The sequence below is a fragment of the Neomonachus schauinslandi genome, chromosome 1, assembly GCF_002201575.2.
Source record: "Neomonachus schauinslandi chromosome 1, ASM220157v2, whole genome shotgun sequence".
Lineage (NCBI taxonomy): Eukaryota > Metazoa > Chordata > Mammalia > Carnivora > Phocidae > Neomonachus > Neomonachus schauinslandi.
The window spans coordinates 149,471,059-149,491,254 of record NC_058403.1 but is presented as its reverse complement, the minus strand read 5'-3'; the positions used below and the strand labels follow the sequence as shown (position 1 = coordinate 149,491,254).

General features: G+C 39.3%; 1 protein-coding gene across 3 annotated transcripts in view; it reads right to left on the bottom strand.

Moving 5' to 3' along the window:
• The window catches only part of LRRFIP2 (LRR binding FLII interacting protein 2), a 107,372-nt gene that overhangs the window by 71,027 nt on the left and 16,149 nt on the right, over nt 1-20,196 (bottom strand). For all 3 annotated transcript variants that reach the window (XM_021677566.1, XM_021677567.1, XM_021677568.1), the window contains exons 2-3: nt 16,315-16,458; nt 475-561 (exon numbers count right to left, since the gene is read on the bottom strand). In XM_021677566.1, coding sequence (XP_021533241.1) covers nt 475-561; nt 16,315-16,404 — 177 coding nt within the window. In that variant the 5' untranslated portion in view covers nt 16,405-16,458. The remainder of the gene's footprint in view (nt 1-474; nt 562-16,314; nt 16,459-20,196) is intronic.

The following is a 20,196-nucleotide window of genomic DNA, read 5'->3' as shown; positions in this document are numbered from 1 at the left end:
CAATGGGAGTCCTACCAGTCTTAACAATTGTTGTTGTTGTTGTTTTTAATTTTCTTGCATGAATATCTTCCTCCATTATTAAATATGCTTCAAAACTGTAAGGTTGAATGACTTCACAGTGTTTTACTATGTAGATATCATAATATAATTAACCTAAACTCTAAGACAGTTAGGACTATAGTAAATAACTTTGTCATCTCTAAGCTGACTTTAGCTAATATAAGTAAAGCACTTATCACACCATAACAACTTGCTACAATGCATACAGTAAGAGCTATTTATGTGTTTGCTGTTATTATTTAAAGCAAATATTATATTTAATTTGCTGACATAGAATGGCTTGTTAAAATATACACATCAGGTTATACTATTCCCAGTGTTTCAACAGGAACCAGATTTATTTCAGAAGGAAACTAGCCAAGTATTAATTTATTTGAGACTAGCACAGAATGAGGATCATCCCCCCTAGATTACCTCTTTTTGTTGTCGCTCCAGTTCTCTCATGCGTATATCCCTTGCTTCTGCCCGGGCAGCCCGTTTTGCTGCCAACCTTGCCTCTGCCTGAAATGTAATATAAAGATTCAGCTTTATTTACGAACAACAACAACCTGCACACCAGCTGTGAGGGTAAGGAGCAGATGGGACACGACCGTCCATAGCAGGTGGGCGGACAAGATACCCTCTCGCTCAGCTGTGTGACCACCTCAGTCAGCTCCTGTACACTCGTTTCTTTGTTCTAGCCCAGAGTCTCTCCTGAAATCTGCGCCTTTATTTTTAACTGCTTGCCTTGATTCCATGTTCAAAACATTTCACACAATTCATTATGTCTCTGCAAACTCACTTTTTCCCAAATTTCTTTCCCTATCAATTCAGTCATACAAATTAGAAACTTCAGAACCACCCTCTATTTCATTTTGGACATTGCCAATATCCAGTCTTAAAGTACTGCCAATTCTCTACAGCTGGGTTTCTCTCACCCCCATGGCCTGTTATGCTGTTATTATGCTGTTTCTGTTTCAGGAACTCTTCGTATCTTTCTCCTTTTAAACTGGCATGCAAATCACATACCATCAAATTCACCACTTACAACTAGACAATTTGGTGGCTTTCGGTACTATGGTCACAAGGTTGCACAACTACTACTACCATCTAATTCCAGAATATGTTCCTCACCACGCCCATTAGTAGGCACCCCTCGTTCCCCCTCCTCCCAGCTCCTGGAAACCACTAATGGTACTTTGTCTCTACGAATTTACCCATTCTCAAAATTTCGTATCTGTGAAATTACACAATAGGAACTCTTCATCTCTTGTTTGAACACTACAACTGCAACTGCCTTCAAATTCACCTACCTGCCTCCAGAAGCTGCCCTATAATTCCCTTCTACAATGTTACAGGATTGCCAATCTGCCTTTCAAAACACGTTTCCGATCATATCAGTAAGCGGTGTAAAGCCCTCCCCTGGCTCCCCCGTACTTCTGGTTAAAGCAAAATTCCACAGACTAGCACAAAGACAAGAGAGAGAGAAGAAAAGCACAAACAGAAATAAGGTCCCTCCCAGTCAGATCTCCCCCTTATTTCCCAGGACTTGCTCCACATGAACAGCTGCAGGCCACCTCCCTCCATCCAGGACTTCACGGTGCTCCATTAAGCCTCACTTCAGCTCAGGTAATGATCTCAGGGTCATGAGATGGAGCCCCACATTGGGCTCCACTCTCAGCACAGAGTCTGCTTAAGATTATCTCTCTCTCCCTCTCCCTCTGCCCCTCCCTGTGCCCACTTGTGTGCACACTCTCTCTCTAAAAAAATATTAAGAAATACAAAACAAAATTACATGCTTCTGTCACCCCCACAACATCCATGTGTCAATAGATGTCTGCTACTATATAAATAGAAGAATTTCAGGCCATGGACCAACGCATCTAGGAAATGAGACAAGGAAACAGCTTGATGTACCACATGAAACTTAAAAATCTCCTCAGTGATTTCTATCTTGCAGTGGTTTCCTCTGTTCTCAGCCACATCCTAACTCTGATTCAGATCGCCCCCTGATAACTACAATAGCTGCTTCTCCTGTGGTGTTGTATTTGTGCCCAAGTCTCACATTAAGAGACTCAGCCAATGTTTAAAAGGGTCTATTGTATGGAAGCAATTATGTTCAGTTCTGAAAATACAGGGTAAGATGTGACACCTCTGCCCCAAAGAAGTCCTCAATCTAGTTGAGGGACATGGAAACACAACGCTAAGGGAAGGAGCATGAAGTAGAGAGCAATTCGTTTTCCCTGGCAAGATCCTGGCAGCCTTCTAAGAAGAGGAGACAGCTTAAGAGTTAACACTTATTCAACTACCCCAATTTTGGCACTTTCCCAGTATGCCTAGCTGGCCTTTTAGTAGCACAAACCCTAAACGTCTATCTGCCAACCTCAAGCTCTAACCAATAACATGACCAGAGCAATTAATCTTTTCACATGAATTTTTCATGGGCCTCTATCTTTTAAAAAAGCTATTCTTACCTTCTTTACCCCTCTGACTACTGGTAGACACCACTTTCTTACTAGAGTTCATATTTTATAGAAAAATACTTCAAGGTTAAGTTCAGCAGATAGCAAATACATTTTTAAATTACAAAGTATCATTTTTCTGGGGAAAATTTTCAAACTTTTTTTTTAATTTCAGCAAAGCCATGGCAATGTGTAGGGACTGTCATTTCCATGCTTTGTACTTGTAGCGTTCTTTAGAAATGTATTCAGAATGCCCATTTCATCCTTCCAAGATCGATGGCCAATTCTGTACATTCTATGCTAAAATAGCTCACCAGTTTTCTCTCACCAAACCTAAATTATAGATAAATGAAATCTACTCTCTGATAAGATTTCTTTCACAAAGGAAAGGGAACCTGGCTGCTGTGTAACAGAAAGAACACGGGCTTCAGAGCCACAAAAATACCCTTCCCTTTGTTCCTTAGCCAACTTTATCCGAACTCAGATATGCCTCCCTTGGAGATGGTACTGAAGAAGGCCACTAAACAAGCTTAAAAAAGGTAAACAGGATCTAAAAATACTTTATCTTGGGGTGCCTGGGTGGCTCAGTCATTAAGCATCTGCCTTTGGCTCAGGTCATGGTCCCAGGGTCCTGGGATCGAGCCCCACACGGGGCTCCCTGCTCCGCGGGAAGCCTGCTTCTCCCTCTCCCGCCTCCCCCCCACCCCCGCTTGTGTTCCCTCTCTCACTCTCTTTTTGTCAAATAAATAAAATCCTAAAAAATAAATAAAAAATAAAAGTACTTCATCTTAGTATTTTTCTACACATTGCTACCAGATGCCTGAAGCAATACTGAGAGTAGGAGTAGCAAAAAGCAAAAGGTGATTCCAATCCAGTAGACAAAACATGTACTCTATACTTGTACCAATGCATTTTTAAACAGATAAATTATAGGTACACAAAGCATACTTCCAGGTAGTAACACTAGCATCTTCCCCTCAGAATACAACTGCATTTCTACACATTCACTTTACACACACAGGTATAAAATAAATGAGATAGGGCGCCTGGGTGGCTCAGTTGGTTAAGCGACTGCCTTCGGCTCAGGTCATGATCCTGGAGTCCCAGGATCGAGTCCCGCATCGGGCTCCCTGCTCAGCGGGGAGTCTGCTTCCCTCTGACCCTCCCCCATCTCATGCTCTCTCTCTTTCTCATTCTCTCTCTCAAATAAATAAATAAAATCTTTAAAAAATTAAATAAAATAAAATAAAATAAATGAGATAGAAGAATAAGGGGTCACAAAAATTAATGAAGTTTAAAACAAAGTTGGCAAAAAAAAAAAAAGTTAAACATAGAATCACCATTTGATCTGATAATTCCATTTCTGGATACATACACAAAAGAATTGAAAGCAGAGACTCAAACAGATATCTGTATACCAATGTTCAAAGCAGCCTTACCCATAATGGCCAAAAAGTAGAAACAACCCAGTGTCCATCAATGGATGCATGGATAAACAAAATGTATTAAATCCATACAGTGGAATATGATCCAGGAGGGAAGGACATTCGGACACATGCTAAAACATGGATGAATCTTGAAAACATTATGTTAAGTAAAACAAGCCAGACACGAAAGTACAAATATTGTATGATTCTATGTATTTGACGTACCTAGAATAATCAAATGGCATGGGCACAGAAAGTTGAACAGTGGTTCTGAGGGGCTGGAGGGAAGGGAGAAATGGGGAATTTTTATCTAATGGGTACACAGTTTCAGTATAGGATGATGACAAAGTTCTGAAGATGGAGAATAGTGCGGGATGCATAACAATGTAAATGTACTCAATGCCACTGAATTGTATACTTAAAGATGATTAAAATGGCAAATTATGTTATATATTTTACCACAAAAAAAGGTAAAGTTACCATAAGACATGAAATCAGAATTATTCAGGAGCCTAATTCATTTAAGTATTTGTAGAGTCTTTAAGCTCTATATGACTCAAACTTTTAAAATAAAGTTAATAGGAAAATTTAGGAACTGGAAATTCAGGTTCAGAAGTTACTTGTGAAATCAAGTAGGTCAATGGACTAGGTTTCTAAAAGTTTTTCTCATCATTATGCTTTCAAATATTAGGCACAGTAAGAATGACTAAAGGAAATATGCAATCATATAAGTATAGAAATCTATTCTTCTTAGAACAGTAAAAATGATAAAACAAAAAGCAAAGATATATTTGAATAGAATTAAATCCATTTCCCACTAAATGCTTGGGGAAATGGAAAAATAAAATGATAGCAAAAATCATGGGACTTGATCCCCCCTGGAACAAATTGCTTTAGGTTGTATTAATTCAGAAACCTTCTAAATTTGTTGGCTGTTCACTTTATAACTCAACTAATAATTAGGAATCGTACAATCATAACTAAGAACTTCTAAGGGTGCCTGGGTGGCTCAGTCGTTTGGGCGTTGGACTCTTGGTTTCACTAAGGTCATGATCTCAGGGTCCTGGGTTCAAGCCCCCACATCAAGCTCCCCACTCAGAGTAGAGTCTGCTTGAAGATTCTGTCCCTCTACCCCTCCCTCCACCTGCACGTGCATCCACATGCACACATTCTCTCTCCCTCTCTCAAATAAGTAAATAAACCTTAAAAAAGAAAGAAAGAAAAGAAAAGAAAAGAACTTCGGCGGGGGCAGCGCTGGGTGGCTCAGTTGGTTAAGCATCCAACTCTTGAGTCTCTTGATTTCAGCTAAGGTCATAATCTCAGGGTTGTGAGATTGAGCCCTGCAACCAGCTCCACACTGAGCTTGGAGCCAGCTTAAGATTCTCTCTTCCTCTCCCTCTGCCCCTCCCCGGCTCATGCTTGCTCTCTCTCCATCTCTCTCTCAAATAAAAAAATTTAAAAAATTCTTGGGGCGCCTGGGTGGCTCAGTCAGTTAAGCGTCTGCCTTCGGTTCAGGTTGTGATCTCAGGGTTCTGGGATTGAGCCCCACATTAGGCTCCCTGCTCAGTGGGGAGTCTGCTTCTCCCTCTCCCTCTGCCCCTCCCCCTGCTTGCACTCTCTCTCCCTCTTAAAAACTTCTAAAAAAATAAATAAATAAAAAATTTAAAATTCTCTAGAAAGAACTTCTAGGAAAGCTGAGAACTAACCACATACTATGGTTTGAATACTTCTACTTTAAGGACTTTTCCTTTACCATCAGGATTTGGTATTATGCTCTTCTGGAATTTAAGAAAACAAAGCAGATTTGCAAGCTAAGATGGCAGCAAATGGACCCTATGTTTGCCTATCCCTAGAACACAACTGGATAACTATCAAATCATTCTGAATACCCATGAAATGGATCTGAGAACTGACAGAATAAACTGCACAACTAGAGGGAGAGAAAAAGCTACACCGAGGAAGCTGGAATTTAAATAAAAACGTGGGGGGGGAGAGAGAAGAGAAGAGAAGAGAAGACAAGAGAAGAGAAGAGAAGAGGAAAGAGAAAAGAGAAAGGAAAGGAAAAGAAAAAAAGGAGAAGAGAATAAAGTGGATGAGATGCAATAAAAAATATAAATCACTCCATTTTAAAATGGGCAAAGGATTTGAATACACATTTCTGTAAAGACGATGTACAAATGGCCAATAAGCACATAAAAAGATACTCAACATCATTAGCCATTAGGGAAAGGCAAATCAAAACCACAGTGAGATACTTCACACCCAGTAGGATGGCTAAAATTTAAAAAAATTTAAAGAGAAAATAACTAGTGTTGGCAAAGATGTGGAGAAATCAGAAACCTATACACTGGAAAGGTAAAATAGTTTAGCAGATCTTTAAAACATCAAACATAGACCATAGAGACCTCTTCTTCCAGGGCATAGGCTCTGCTTCCCTATTTTCCAATCTCAAGAAATGGAACTCTTGTCACACTTGTTCAAAACCCAAGGTCGCAGGGCCTCCTACTTCCTAACCAAATCTTACTTTGCAATATCCCTTGATTTTCCATTTCCAACCACCTTTAATTTCCATTCCAAGAGACTCCCCCCACTCTTCCAAGCAGGCTCTTACCACTTTCAGCTAGAATACTTCATTTCCTAATTCTAACTTCACTTTCTCCATTCCCACTCTCCTCCTACCCTTGCTATTCCATACTACACACTGTTGAATTACTCTGCCTAAAACACCGAGGAACAAGCAAGATAAAACATCCCAAAATAAAATACGATTAGCCATAATGTATTTTGTGGTGTCCAATGCCCAAAAGCATCCTTATACAAATTTGGATTCTGTTACTCTTTTGGTAAAATAAGCATAGGAGAACAGGCTAAAATAAACTCACTGTGGCTCCCAGTGGCATCCCAACTAAGAAACTCAACTGAAACCAATCCTGCTGGGGCACCTGGGTGGCTCAGTTGGTTGAGCGTCTGCCTTCGGCTCAGGTCAAGAACCCAGGATTCTGGGATCGAGCCCTGCGTTGGGCACCCTGCTCAGCGGGGAGTCTGCTTCTCCCTCTCCCTCTGCCCCTCCTACCCGCTTGTGCTCTCTCTCAAATAATAATCTTTAAAAAAAAAAAAAAAAAAAGGGCATCTGGGTGGCTCAGTCAGTTAAGCATCCAACTCAATCTCATCTCAGGCTTGTAAATTCAATCCCCTCATTGGGATCCAAAAAAAAAATAGTTTGAATCCATCATCCTAAAATTCAAAGGCCAGAGAATTATAAGCCATATAACTATAAATATAAAACATATATAACTATATCCCTCCTGAGACACACACACACACACACACACACACACTCTATGTTATGATATGAAATCCATCTTCCTGAGGGAGGTTGCCTCAACTATGTGATTTCTCTTCTCCATCTTCACTCTCTCCTCTATTAGCTTGTTCTTCTCATTAGATAGGTTCAAACTCCCTCTCATCTTTCAAAAACAAATAAAAACAAACAATCCCATCCTGGTTCGATTCTGCCTTGTCTTCTCCTCATAGCCAACTTTTCTTACACCTCCCTCCTCCTAACTTCCCACTTCCTCCACGTGACTGCATTCTGGCTTCTGCCCAAATAATTTTATTGAAATTGGTCCTGCAAGTCACTAATGACCTGTAACTACCAAACCCAATAGGATTTTTCTATTCTTACTTCACTTGTCCTTTCTGGACTTCCAACATCCCTGACCACTCAATTCCTTCTTAAATTTCCCATCTCTTGGCTTTCTACAATACTAATCGCCCAGTTTTACCCCTGACTCTCCGACCTCTCTTCCTCAGAATTTATCATGAGCTCCAAAGCTCTAAAGCTTCTGGGCTTGATCTCCCTTTTCACTCTATGCTCCCCCTCCATCCCCCACCTCTCGCCATGATACTGATCATCTGCAAATCTTTATGTCCAACTCAAGACTTTTCTCCCACAGTCCTGCTCCAACTAGCTATGAACCACTGAGGCTGTCCCACTGGAACCTCAGGCTCAGTGTATCACAAATTGACTTTATAATCTTTCCCTTCAACTTCCTCTTCCTCTCTTTATTCCTTGGTAGCTGCCCAGTTACCCAAAAACTGAGATAAAGAATCATCACAAGCCTCCTCCTCCTTTTTTACCCTCCCTCCACATTCAGTCACCAAACCTCAACTACATAGCTCCCTTCAAGATTCTCTCTTTACTGTTCTTACCATCCAAACTTTCCTCTCCATTCTATTACTGCCTTAATTCAGGCTCTCGGCACCTCCTGCCAAGATGACCACAGCAGCTTCCCAGCTAGTTTTCTGCCTCCTACACCAGTCATTCTTCATATGATGGCTAAAGCAATTGTGTGACAAATCCAATCCGAAAAATCTTTTACTCTTCAATGGCTCCTCCACAGCTTCCAAAATCAGATTTAAACTCCTCAGCACACAAATCCCTTCATGACTGGCCCTACGGTCTCTCCAGCATTATCTCCTCCCATTCCCCAACCTCTCTCCAGCCATACTGAGCTGTTATTCTGGCAGCTTCCCACATGGTTCTACTTGTTTCACACCCGCATGCCTATTGAGCACTTGGAAAACGATACCCAAAAACCCATAAAACAATACTGTTTATGGAAATATGTATTTGAGCTTTTAGAACACAGACAGGAAGGAAATTTTATGATTTTATTATAGTAGTTCACTGTTGGGTAAAGGGGGGGGGTGGAAAGAGAGGCCTAGGAAGTGAAAAAGGGGCCCTAAACTTCGTTTATAATGTCTTCTTTCTCCCTTCCTTAGCTTTTTTAACCTGAAGCAATTATCAAAAAACACTGGTATCAGTTAATGCTGGGTGGTAGATTCATGGGTAGTTATACTATTATCAAACCCTTCCTGCATTTAATATTTTCAAAGAGAAGTACATGAAAACCCACACTCAAATGCCTTTAAAAGAAAGGAAACCTCTAGCTTTAAAATTCTGTCCTACTGTCATCATGTAACACTTTTCAAGAGAGGCAAATTAAAATTTCATAATTTGAGGGGTGCCTGGATGGCTCAGTAGGTTAAGCTGCCGACTCTTGATTTTGGCTCAGGTCATGATCTCAGGGTCCTGGGATCTAGCCCCAAGTCAGCACCACGCTCAGCCGAGAGTCTGCTTGAGGATCTCTCTCCCTCTCCCTTTGCCCCTCCCCCCCATTCATACACACGAGCTCACTCTCCCTCTCTCTCTAAAATCAATAAATCTTAAAAAAATGTATTAAAAAATTCATAATTTGACAGAAATGCACTTAGTCAAGCCAAGTGCAGAGCTGCCAACTTGCATGTATACCCATAATATAAAACCCATGCAACTGGCGTAAGAAATACAAAAAATAATCTGTATCTTTACAGACTATGCTTTAATTTCAAGAAATGTATAATACAAAATTCTAGAAAGTGAAACATTCAAGGAAAATGACTAATTCAGGTAGCTAAGACTCAGATTTTACTGTGTTTAATTTTGTTTATTTTTCCATGACACTCATGCCAAAGAACCCTGAAAGACAAATTAAGAGACATAATATTTATGGTGTTGCTATGGTTTCCAGACTAACAAAATCATTACTCAATTTCTTAGTAACTTCCCTTTAGTAGAAAAATCTCAGGTACCATTTTTCTTAATTAGATCTTACAATGTAATTATGGTTAACTACTTTTTAAAAAGCTTTTGGTAGTTGAAAACCAACTATATAAATTCTGAGTACAAATACCTGTATGTATTAGATAAAAATCTACGGACTTTAAGCCATTTTCTTCTGATGTCAAAAAACTGTATCTTCCTTTTACTCAGAGACCTTCTGATAGCAAAATATTATTTTGGAATGAGAGAGGAAATTTAAGATTATAGACTATATTACTCAGGTCTGAATACAACCCAATAAATAGACAGCTCAGGAGAATTGAAATTCTGGATCTGCAGTGACATATCTAACCAAAGGGGAAAATGTGAATCATAATTCTCACAGAAATACTTTGGGGGAAGAAAAAGGGTGTTGCCAATAATGTCTTCACATTTAGGTTACTGATATTGTGCTATTTGAATTTTTTCCCCCAAATTCCTCTAAGTCACAGGAATGGTGAAGATTATGACAACTGAATGCTATACCAGATATTTTCAATCACACTCACACAAACGCAGTCTTGTTAATTCTGGTTAGAAGAACAAATCAAGGAAAAGCAAGATACTCAGAGCAACGCTGGCCATCACAGAGCCTGAGCTCTTAGTTCTAGGGTGAACAGGGAAAAAAATGGACAAAGGTCTGCACGCAATGGGAATTGGCTGAATTCACGTACTAATGCCACTGGAAGGAATTCTAAATGATCAAAAACAACAACATAGATTTACTCTTTCGAAGGATTTGTTTAATAAAGACAGTAAGCACAAAGGGGGAGAATTTTTTTTTAACCGGGGAGAAATTTAAAAAAAGTAACTTTTCGTAACTCTAAAAAATTAATTTACATTTCATAATTTTTAATAAATTTTTGTGTACCACCATTGAGAACACTCAAAAGCATTTTAAATAAGAGTCATTATGCCTCCTGTGAAGTTAGCTTTCCAGACAAATCCGATTTGCACAGAACAATCTGAACCGAGCACAAAAGGATGACCAAAAAAGTGTCAGAATTAAGAAAGACTCAAGACTTGACCTTGAAGTCCTGGAGCGGCCTTAGGACTCAGCCTGAGGAGTGATTATTTTCTTTTTTTTTTTTTAGGAGTGATTATTTTCAACTCTACACTTCCTCCCTAGACAAATTTCATCCACACTCATGATTTCAATTACCTTCTACATGCTCACAGGTCTCAGTGTTTATCTACAGCCCAGACCTCTCCTTAGAGTTCTTGATCCATATCCGCAAACTGCCTCTTCAGCCTCTACTTAGATGCCTCACAGGCACCTTAAATACAACACATACCACATAAGTCCATGGTCCTCCCTCTCCAAGACTCCTTCCCACTCAAATGATCCCTACCACCACCCAGAGGCACAATCCAAACTTTCCCCCCTCTACTACTCAAACACAATCACTCACTGAGCATCGACTACTTACTTCTCCGTCCCAACCATCTCTCACCATCCCCACTGCCGTCCCTCTGGGCCAGGCCCCCACTGCCTCTGAAAGTATCACAACTCATCTCCCCATATCCACTAATATCCTTTCTGATATAGATACACTCTCCAATCTGCACTAAAGTCATCCTTTTAAGGCACAGATATGATCAAGTCATACCCCTACACAAAACCCTTCACAACGTTTTTCCATTGTTCTTCAGACACAGACCCAAATCCTAAATACACTCTGTAAGAACCTGTAACAGGGTTCTCAACTACTGACTATTTGGGCCAGATAATTCTTTGTTGTGGGGGGGCTGTCCTGGGCATTGTAGGATGTGTCTGAGCATCCCTGGTCTCTACCCACAAACACTAGTAGCACACCCCTCCTCCTGTTTGAACAGACAAAAGTATCTCCACATATTACCAAATGTCCTGTGGGGGACAAAATCACCCTCGGTTGAGAACCACTGGCTTATATGATCTGGCTCCTGCCTACTCCCTGGCTACTCTCCTCCTTGCTGTGCACGTTAGTGTTAAGAGTACCTCACAGGAGGCACAATCGTTTATAAGCAGAGGAGCCTAAGTGCAAATTTCAGCCTTACCTTTTTAGCTATGTGACCTTGGGCAAGTTACTTCACTTCTCCATGCCCTGCATTCATAATCAATAAAATAAAGAACTTAGGACAGTGACTGGTACGTAATATGAGCTCAGTAATCAGTACATGTTAGCTGTTGTTATTATTCCTCGAATTCTCCATACTCTTTCAGGCTCAAAAGCTTGTCACACATTCTTCCCTCTGACTGGAAAGCTCTTTCCCACATCTGACAACTCTTTCCCCTCAATAATTCCATTCATCCTTCAGAACTCAGTTGAAAGGGCTCAGGGAAGCCTTCCCAAAGCCCCCAAACATGTCAAGTCCCCTATCACACACTTTTTAATAAAATCATTTACTGTCCACTCAAAGCGCTTAACACAGTTGTAAATAGATTACTATATTTCCTCAATTCTGAAAATGCCACTGTGACATACACTGACAATCATAGCTTTCAAGACAGAAATTACCATGTTAAATGTAGACATTAATTTTAAAGAAAAAAGGGAACTGAAAATTGAACTAGTCCATTCTGTAATTCTTTGTTTAATGTCTATTTCCCCCTATAGAATATAAGCTCCATGAGGGCAAGGACTATGTTCGACCTGTCCACTGTCTATCCCTCACATCTGACATAGCACCTGCAGAGGACAGATGCTCAAAAAACATTTACTGAATGAATGACATTCAAAATTTGTGCAGTTTTTAAAAACTCTATTCCTTTTTCTTTTTTCTTTCTTTTTTAGGGCTCCGCACCCAGCATGGAGCCCAATGCAGGACTTGAACTCATGACCCTGAGATCAAGACCTGAGCTGAGATCAATTATTGTGATTATGGTAATTCTTTACATTTTCAAAAACTGCTATCTTTACCGAGTTTTTTTATCCTTAATTTGCCATGCCCTAAAAATGAATAAATTACTCAAGTAAAATAGTGAGATACTATGAGATCATCAGTTCTACCAAGCTATCATGGTTATCATTCCATAAAACAATAACAGTGGATAGTATCTTTTAAACTAAGCACAATTCTTGCCTTTGCATCCTTCTGTTCAGGCTGCTAATACATAATCAAAACCTGCAAACTTCTGGTTCTCACTACTAGATGCCTGGGATGGCTGTTATTTCCATAGGCAGCAAAATGAAATAAAACCAAGCGTCCATCAACAGATAAATGGATAAACCACATGTAATATATACATACGGTGGGAAAGTATTCAGTCTTAAAAAAGGAATGACGTTATTTGAAGGAGGGGAAAGGAATGAAGTTCTGATACATCCTACAACACGGATGAATCTTAAAGTCATTATGCTAAGTGAAAAAATGCCAGATACAAAAGGAAAAATACTGTATAATTCCACTTATATGGAATATTCAGAATTAGACAAATTCATAGAGACATAAAGTTTATTAAAAGTTACCAGGATCTGGAGGAGGGGGAATGGGGAGTTATTACTTAATGGTTACAGAGTTTCTCTGTGGGGTAATGAAATGGTTTTAGAAATAGACAGTGGTGATGGTTGCACAACATTGTAAATGCAATGAATGCCATTGAATTGTAGTCTGCAAATAGTTAAAATGGCAAATTTTGTTATACATGTTATAATCACAACTTAAAAAAATCAATATTGTAAAATACCAAAAACCACTGAATTATACATTTCAAATGGATGAAATATATCTCAATAAAGCTATTTTGAAAAATGAGATCTGGGGGTGCCTGGGTGGCTCAGTCAAAGTGTCCAACTCTTGATTTTGGCTCAGGTCATGATATCAGGCTCCATGACATCAGTCTACCTGAGGATTCTCTCTCTCTCCCTCTCCTCTGCCCCTCCTCCCACTCATGCGCTTACTCTCAACAAATAAATCTTTTTTTAAAAAAATGAAATCTGAAAGTCCTAGCAGCCACAAATGTCAAAAAGCCATAAAAGCTTCCTTTCTTCTTTATTACAAGTAGGTCTATGCACCCAATGTCTACGTGTACATTCTGCTCAACAACAAAAGTCTCTGAACACTCCATTTGCTAAACTCTAACTCCTATAAAAGATTATCAATTTCTATTCTTGTCATTGATCCTTTAGATTTAAGAGACCTGCGCATTATAAGCATGAATCTCTTTGGGTCCTGGATCTCAAGGGAACTCACAGAATTTTAGAGCTAAAAGGACTTTTAGATCATAAGGTCCAAAAATAAGCAACATTCTGATAACTTCCATTTGGAGAGATGTGCATGGGACATGTTTTCTTCATATCTGCAGCTCTAAAACAAGGAGAACAGTAATATTCCAGGCTTCTGTGATGCCTTAAAAAGACTGTTTGCTATCCCTTCAAAAGGCTTAATTTCTTTTCCTGGGAACACTCACCATAATATTTGCCAAACTAACTACAGTAAGGGGGCATAAGTAGCTTCCATGCTACCCTCATCTTTCTCCTTTGGAGAGCTAGCTGCCTAAGGGTTCCCAATTTGATACACTCTGTGCTTTCAGGTAAGTTTCACTTAAAGTCAACTCTCTAATTGCATTTCCCCCAAACCTGTGGAACAATCAAAGCCAAACAAGCAAGGGGGAAAAAAAAAAGCATGTGAATTGGTCCTCTGACACCCGAAAGGACTTGCTGGTGACCCCTTCTGACACAGCTCCTCTGAGCTCTTCAAAGAGCTATGACAGCCCATGCTCCCCGCATAGAGCAGCAACACACCTACTACAGACAGGACGGGGCTTCTAAATTAGCATCCACATTCCTGACTTCACAGAGCAGTCTTCAAACATCCAAACATCTTTTTAAAATGTACACAGGTCTGACAAAATGAAGACTCTGTAGATGGGTGGTGATAATGGTTGCACAACAGTGTGAATGTACTTAAGGCCACAGAATCCTATACTTGTAAAACTGGGTAAGATAAGTTTTATGTTACCAAAAAAGAAACTATTAATGGGGGAGTTGGAGAATACTGAGAAACAGCACAACACAGCAAGTAGTTAAATGCTCAGACCTTAGAGCCAGACTTCACGTGTTTGAACCCAAGCTCTGCTATTTTCTGGCTGTGTGACCTTAGGAAAGATACTTAACTTTTCTGTGCAAAGGTTTCTTTGTTAAAATGGAGATAATAAAACCAATCTCAGAATTTTGTGAAGATTAAATGAATTAGGGGCGCCTGGGTGGCTTAGTCGGTAAGCATCTGCCTTCGGCTCAGGTCATGATCCCAGGGTCCTGGGATCGAGCCCCGCATTGGGCTCCCTGCTCTGTGGGGAGCCTGCTTCTCCCTCTCCCACTCCCCCTGCTTGTGTTCCCTCTCTCGCTGTGTCTCTCTCTCTGTCAAATAAATAAATAAAATCTTAAAAAAAAAAAAAAAGATTAAATGAATTAATGCAGCTTAAATGCGTAGAAGTGTTTGTCACATAGAAAGCACTCAAGTGTTAAATGTTTAGAATGCATCCACTTTGTGAACAAAGCATTACAGATCCAAAAAAGAGTTCAAATATTTAGTGACAGTACAATAAAGCCTAGAAGGTGCCAACATTTTCTCTCCTTATAGAAATCTGGGTAAATCCCTCTAATTTGGGAAGTAAACATTTTGAGTAGTTTCAGTTTTCAAATAAAACTATGTGGCTTCCAAAATGCTTCATTTGTGCAAATACTTAAAATCCTTGTATCTCATTTTCACTTTATTTTAAAGAATCTTTTACCCCTTTATCTGAAAATATCTCGCTTGATTTTTTAAAAGTGATTTTGTTAAAGTATCACAAGCTTGCCAACAGTTTTTAGACAACTTTTCTTTGCTTCAAACATCCCTCTATGGAATTTGACTTCTAATTCAAAAGCTAACAGAGTAGCTTACCAGAGGAAAAAAATGTAACAATGAGCTGGATCAAAAAGAGACTGTATAATATGTCAAAAGGAAATAGCACTAGTCCTAAATGAGCTATTTACTAAGAATAACAAAGAGGAAGTGGCGAGGGACTAATCCTCACAAAAAGAATATAATTTAATAATGCTCTAACCAATTCTTGTACCAGATTAATTTATGGTCAGGTCTGCAGCTGCAGATAGTCAGAGTCTGAAACAAAGTTGGCACCTCAATAAGAAATCACAGCTGGCAGATATCTTAAATTTCCAATATGCAACAGGAAATGCTGCCAGTGATTCAATAGGTGACAACCCTTTCCATTTTTTTCTTTCTTCTGAGTTGTCAACAAACCGAAACAAAAATGCTCCAGAAGCTCTGGTACTAGCTGAAAGTTAAACATAAAAATTCCACTGCAGTATTTCAAAAAACAGCTAAAACAACTGAATCTGGGCAGACACCAAATAAGGACTGTTTCTGTCAACATTTATACAGTGCCTCCTGGAATATGTTAACTGTATGGCCTACGAGTGTTTCTATAATATAGTTATATTTTCCACATTCTAATTACCTTAAGTTTCAATACTGAAGATTCATTATAAATTTCAAAACATTACAGGTACCTCACAGTAATCCACAAAAAATAAAATGAAAAATTAATTTTAGATAAGAGAAACAGATATCCAAATAAAGAGATGGTAACTATATTCTATTCTAATACAGTATTTAGAGGCCATATATAACATCTTATTCACAGTAAGCATTCTGAAACCAGCTCAGTGAATCAAAGTCTATATATATCTCCCCCCAACATTTTTACAACGTTCCCAACTGTGCAACTCAACATTGAGAGGGGGTTTTCCAGACACACCTCTCTGGCAATGTTACTCAAAGCTTCATCTTCTGCAGAAAATCGGTCTTTTACAGGTGTCCTTTTCCTTCCAGAACCAGGAGTCCCCATATTGCCTTCTTAATAGTTTTTTAACCGTGAAACGTGATTTCACTATTTTCAGCCCTGAAATAAACAGAAACAGAATTAACTTAGGATGTTTCTCTTTGTACCATTTTAAAGCTCCTTTATACATTCACTTTTAGAAAAGAGAAATTATATTTATGTATTTACATATAAATTAGTCACCAAATACTTCTTCCTCACTATAAAATTATTCCAACAAATTTCAGAATATTTAAATTTATACTAATTATTAAACCTCCCAATTCTTTTTTACCATGCTACCCACAGACAGCAACCTCTAAGAATGTGTTGTAGGGGAACCTGGGTGGCTCAGTCAGTTGAGCCGCTCAGTCTTGATTTCAGCTCAGGGTTGTGAGATCAAGTCTGGCCTCGGGCTACAGGCTTGGCAAGGAGTCTGCTGGAGATTCCTTCCCCCTGTCTAACCCCCCTAACCATCCCCACCCCTTACCCCTGCTCGCATGCTCTCAGGGACGCACACGCTCTCTCTGTCTCAAATAAATAAAGTCTAAAAAAAAAAGAATGTATTGTAACATTAGCCTCAGAAAACTGCAGTCAACAGTAATTCTACTTAACAGTTTAAAATTACTACAGCTATTTCTAAAACTTATTTCCATCCCAGAGCAAAAAACATTTCAGCAAAGTCATCCATTCTAAAGCTTTGAAAGAACATATTCAAGAAATTTTAATACAGAACCTTACACTTACAAAGATAAGTTGGCTTTTTAGTGTAATTTAAAAAACAATTCCAATTAAGCTATTACCACATAAGAGAACAAATGAAGATTTATTATTCTGCAATTAACAATTACCAACACTGTCCATGCAACAATGTCTGAGTGCCTGTTACCGCCAGGTACTATGGAAAGTGCCAAAGATACGGTGACAAACAAAACTGATGTAGGCCAACGACTAAGAATATATCTTGGATCTATTACTGTTGCTGTTATTATGAAAGAGACCCATTTTTACAAAAAAAGAGAAGAAAAATTCATCTGCCAGGATTTAATAATAAGGATAGTAAAGATCATCTGGCCTTCCAAACACGTGGTATTTGAAATTAAAGATTCCCATAAGAAAATGCATTTGCATGACCTCCCTCTCTCCTATACACATTCCTGAGTACAGCTCATTTAGCAAAATACCCATTAACTTAAATTTTTTTTTCCTAGCTTTAACAAAATAAACTGGTGAAATTTCATTACACCGTGAGTCACAAAGGAATTTTCAAATAAGTTTGCCCCAGTAGAATGAACTATATTAAAACTCCAAGTGACTTTAATGTGTTGGAATTTACTTGTTTCAGGCAAAATAAAACAGAACCACTTCATCAATTCACTCTTCCAAAGAAAGTCTTCTCCAATGAAAATTCAGGCCATTCCCCTCTTATCTGATACCATTTTTTATTCCCACATAGCTGGCATGCTATGTTTGTCAATCACAGAATGAAGACTGATGATAGTTCATTACTCTGCCACAGAAAATCTATCTGGATATGATAAGAAAGGACTCCTTCAAATGGAAACGAAAAGAAGGAATGTTATGTCTGAAAGCAGCAGCTGAGAAGTCCCAGCCACAAATCAGGGCAATTTCTGAAAAGCTCAGTGTTGTTTTTTCAGAAGTCTTCCATCAGGGGCACCTGGGTGGCTCAGTTGGTTAAGCGACTGACTTCGGCTCAGGTCATGATCCTGGAGTCCCGGGATTGAGTCCCACATCAGGCTCCCTGCTCGGCGGGGAGTCTGCTTCTCCCTCTGACCCTCCCCCCTCATGCTCTCTCTCATTCTCGCTCTCTCTCTCAAATAAATAAATAAAATCTTAAAAAAAAAAAAAAAAAGAAGAAGTCTTCCATCATCCTCACCCTCAGCATCACTTTAAAGATCATACACTTAATAGTAACGATGTACAAGTGTTAGTCACCTACTGAGAAAAAAGCAGCATGTAGTACTTTTCAAAGACTGGAGTGACAATTTAACTGATGCACAGTAATATCACCCAATATTTGTCCTTCAGCCGGCCTTCCAAGGACACATTCAAAGACATTTCACAAAGACAGGAAACAAAAAGAGGCATTTTCTAATTCCAGGAACATAATAACAGTTATAGAAGAAGAAATAAAGATTTTATCGAAAGTTTAACAGTGGTTTCGTTAGGAGGAAAGAATTACGGCTGCACTTTTTCTTCTTCTTGATTTTCTAACATTCCAATAACATTGGGGAGAAGAGAGATGCATCAATCAATCAATCCAGATCCAAGACTCAAAGAATAAAATGGCCCCAAAGTGGATCACACCCAAATTAGGCACCATATGGTATACAGCTGAGACACACTATCTGAAGCCACTGCTGGTGGCACTCTTTTGAATGGATTTCTATCTCCTCTTTTTCCATAATCCATTTCCTTCTTTCTCAAGAACACTGCCTTAAACCTCAGGATACTTCTAGCACACAGATTTACAAAGAATTATCTTTCCTTAAAGACGCCTCAAAACAAAACTGTTTCAACAGGCTCCAGGATAGCCAGCCCTGAGAGAAAGATGACGAGAAAAGAGACAAAGGCACAGGATAAGCAGGAAATGGGAACAACCTCCTGTCTTCCTTGTCCTTCTTGTCCTATCCACAGAGAATATCTAGGGGTTTACATGACTCATTGGCCAGGTCCTGTCACCTTTTTCAGGTGCACACGAGGAAGATCAACCATTACCTATGTCAAAAAACAATCCAATGTTTTTGAAAGAATTACATGATTTGTATTCTGTAGGCAGACATCCTTACTAATATTAGAAAAAGTAAAAGGTGGGGCGCCTGGGTGGCTCCGTCGTTAAGCGTCTGCCTTTGGCTCAGGTCATGATCCCAGGGTCCTGGGATCGAGCCCCGCATCGGGCTCCCTGCTCAGCGGGGAGCCTGCTTCTCCCTCTCCCACTCCCCCTGCTTGTGTTCCCTCTCTTGCTGTCTCTCTGTCAGATAAATAAATAAAATCTTTAAAAAAAAAAAAAAAAAGTAAAAGGTTTTCGGCTCCTAGGCAATCTATCTTCAAAATGACAAAAATAAGGATATAGACTCAAAAGGTGATCTCAAATAGATTATTTCCAGTTTCTGATCCTAAAGGACTTTCAGTAAATTGCTACCGCAAGGAGGTTTCCTCAAGAAAAAAAAGAATACTTTTCTTCAGGAGCCGTGTTAATCTTTTCCAGCTTTTCCTTGGTGGTATTAACCAAACTAAGAGCTAAACCTTTATATCCACTGACAACAAAACTGCCCACATTTTGTCAAATCCATTACCCAGACAATGTCAAGCTGATTTTCTCCAGATGGTTTGTCATTAAGGATCTGTCTACCTAAGGGAAAGAAGGGAAGTACCTTCAAGGATGTTGTGAAATAGCAACCTTCCACGATAGACTTTCTTTTCTCCAATGAGCTTCTCACATAATACGTTTCTGAAAAATAGGCACTTTGCCACATTAAGTGGCACTTCAATCATGATATTGTTCACTCTTGTGAAAACAGAATGGGTATGTAATAATATATGTCATAATAATATATGTCTAAATATAGCACACTTAGAGAGCTCTGTCTGGATCCCAACAGTTGCAGTTAGTTCTCTATATCTGAGTATTTCATCATGGGGGAACTCAAAATATTGGCATAAGCCTCTGCATCAGAGTCGTCATTACAGTTAACACTAGCCTATGCACTAAAACATTTGGTCTTTATTCATCAGCAAATCGCAGTATCTGGAATGGCACTTGAACTAAAGACTGAGTGGGACTGCAGCTGTTGCCGC